The 1,336-nt window shown below is 69.6% G+C and overlaps 1 protein-coding gene across 1 annotated transcript; it reads right to left on the bottom strand.

Moving 5' to 3' along the window:
• Positions 1-6: 6 nt before the first annotated feature.
• Positions 7-1,176, bottom strand: LOC113212303 (kynurenine formamidase). Its single transcript, XM_026430944.2, has 2 exons — positions 771-1,176; positions 7-695 (listed from the first exon to the last, which is right to left on the bottom strand). The coding sequence occupies exons 1-2, from the start codon at positions 1,074-1,076 to the stop codon at positions 156-158; spliced, it is 846 nt and encodes a 281-aa protein (XP_026286729.1). The 5' UTR covers positions 1,077-1,176; the 3' UTR covers positions 7-155.
• Between the last annotated feature and the right edge of the window lie 160 nt (positions 1,177-1,336).

The raw sequence follows: 1,336 nt of genomic DNA, 5'->3' as shown, positions 1-1,336 counted from the left end.
AAAAAGCGCTTCCCACGGCGTGATTAGACCCCGTTGTCGGACCCGCCGCCAGCGGAGCTCCCGCGCGTCGCGACTCCTTCAGCGGGCTCCTTATCAATCAAACTGTGGGACCGCGTCGAGAACACCGCGGTGTACACGGTCTCCGCGGGGTCTATTCACGCCCAGGGCCGGTCGCCGGGGACGGCCACCACCCGGACGGGCCCGCCGGTGCCGTCCTCGATCTTGGCGGGCAGGACGATGAGCGTGAAGCCCTTGGGCGGCAGCACGGTGGTCCGCAGGTCGACGTTCTCCAGGTTGAAGGCGTTGACGGCAGCGAGCGCGCGGTGCGCGAAGGGCTTGTGGTCGCCCGCCTTGCCCGGGTCGACCGACGGGGTGTCCACGCCGACGCCGGCCACGAGGCGGTCTGCCAGTGCGCGCGCCAGCTCGGGCGACAGCGACGGGAAGCTGAGGTGCTCGGTGTCGTTGCTGGCGCGGTCGTCGGTGGCCACGCCGAAGTACGCCCTGCGGTCGGCGTACTTGTCGGCCCAGCCGAAGCGCACCAGGACCACGCTGCCCGCGGCCACGCGGCCGTGCTGCGCCTCCCAGTCCTCGAGCGCGTCCGCGCCCAGGAACGTGTCGGGGTTGGCGGCCGCGGCGGCCGAGGCGTCGATCAGGACGCCCGGCGCGATGAATCGGTCGATGGGGATCTCGTGCAGCTGCGGCAGAGGGGCGCAACGGGGGTCACGGGCGAACCACAGGGCGCACTGCACGCGTCTAGCATGTAGACTCACCTTCCAGCCGGTCTTGTTGAAGTGGAAGGGGGCGTCGATGTGCGTGCCGAGGTGCTCGGCCATGCAGAACTCGTTGAAGGCGATCCAGCCGCCGCCAGCCCACGGCTCGTCCTGCGCCACCTGCAGGGTGAAGTTGAAGCCGCGCGCCCCGGGCCAGTTCTGCGCCCGGGCGTTGAGCGCGTGCGTGAGGTCGACGGGGCCCGTGAAGGGCTGGTCGGTGGAGCCGCCCCCGGTGGCCGGCAAGGACAACGCCAGGCAAGGGCACAACGCGACCAGCAGCAGCCAGAACACGGCGGAGGGCGGCATCCTGGACGCCAATGGGTCTGATGCACAACAACCACCCGACCAAGAAGTACCAGTCCGACGTGTACGGCCCCCGGCTATTCCTCTTGACGACTGACGCCCACCGAGCACACTTCTGCGGGCCGCGCGGACTCCAAACCCCACCACACCAGCAACGCCCCCCGACCTGTGCAAGGGCAAGGGGCGGTACTGTACCCGGGCTTATCAACGACGTATGGGAACGGGGACGTGAGAAGGTCGGGAGCGCTGCATAGTCCGCTCGC

The sequence above is a fragment of the Frankliniella occidentalis genome, unplaced genomic scaffold (assembly GCF_000697945.3).
Source record: "Frankliniella occidentalis isolate FOCC.00 unplaced genomic scaffold, Focc_3.1 Scaffold2904, whole genome shotgun sequence".
Classification (NCBI taxonomy): domain Eukaryota; kingdom Metazoa; phylum Arthropoda; class Insecta; order Thysanoptera; family Thripidae; genus Frankliniella; species Frankliniella occidentalis.
The sequence above is the reverse complement of the archived record's forward strand: the minus strand, read 5'-3'. Positions and strand labels throughout refer to the sequence as shown.

Bases quoted from the DNA above. Each gene is read 5' to 3' on its own strand.
- LOC113212303 (XM_026430944.2), bottom strand. From the start codon at position 1,076: ATGCCGCCCTCCGCCGTGTTCTGGCTGCTGCTGGTCGCGTTGTGCCCT. The intron at 696-770 runs GTGAGTCTACAT...CCTCTGCCGCAG, and splicing joins TCAACAAGACCGGCTGGAAG to CTGCACGAGATCCCCATCGA.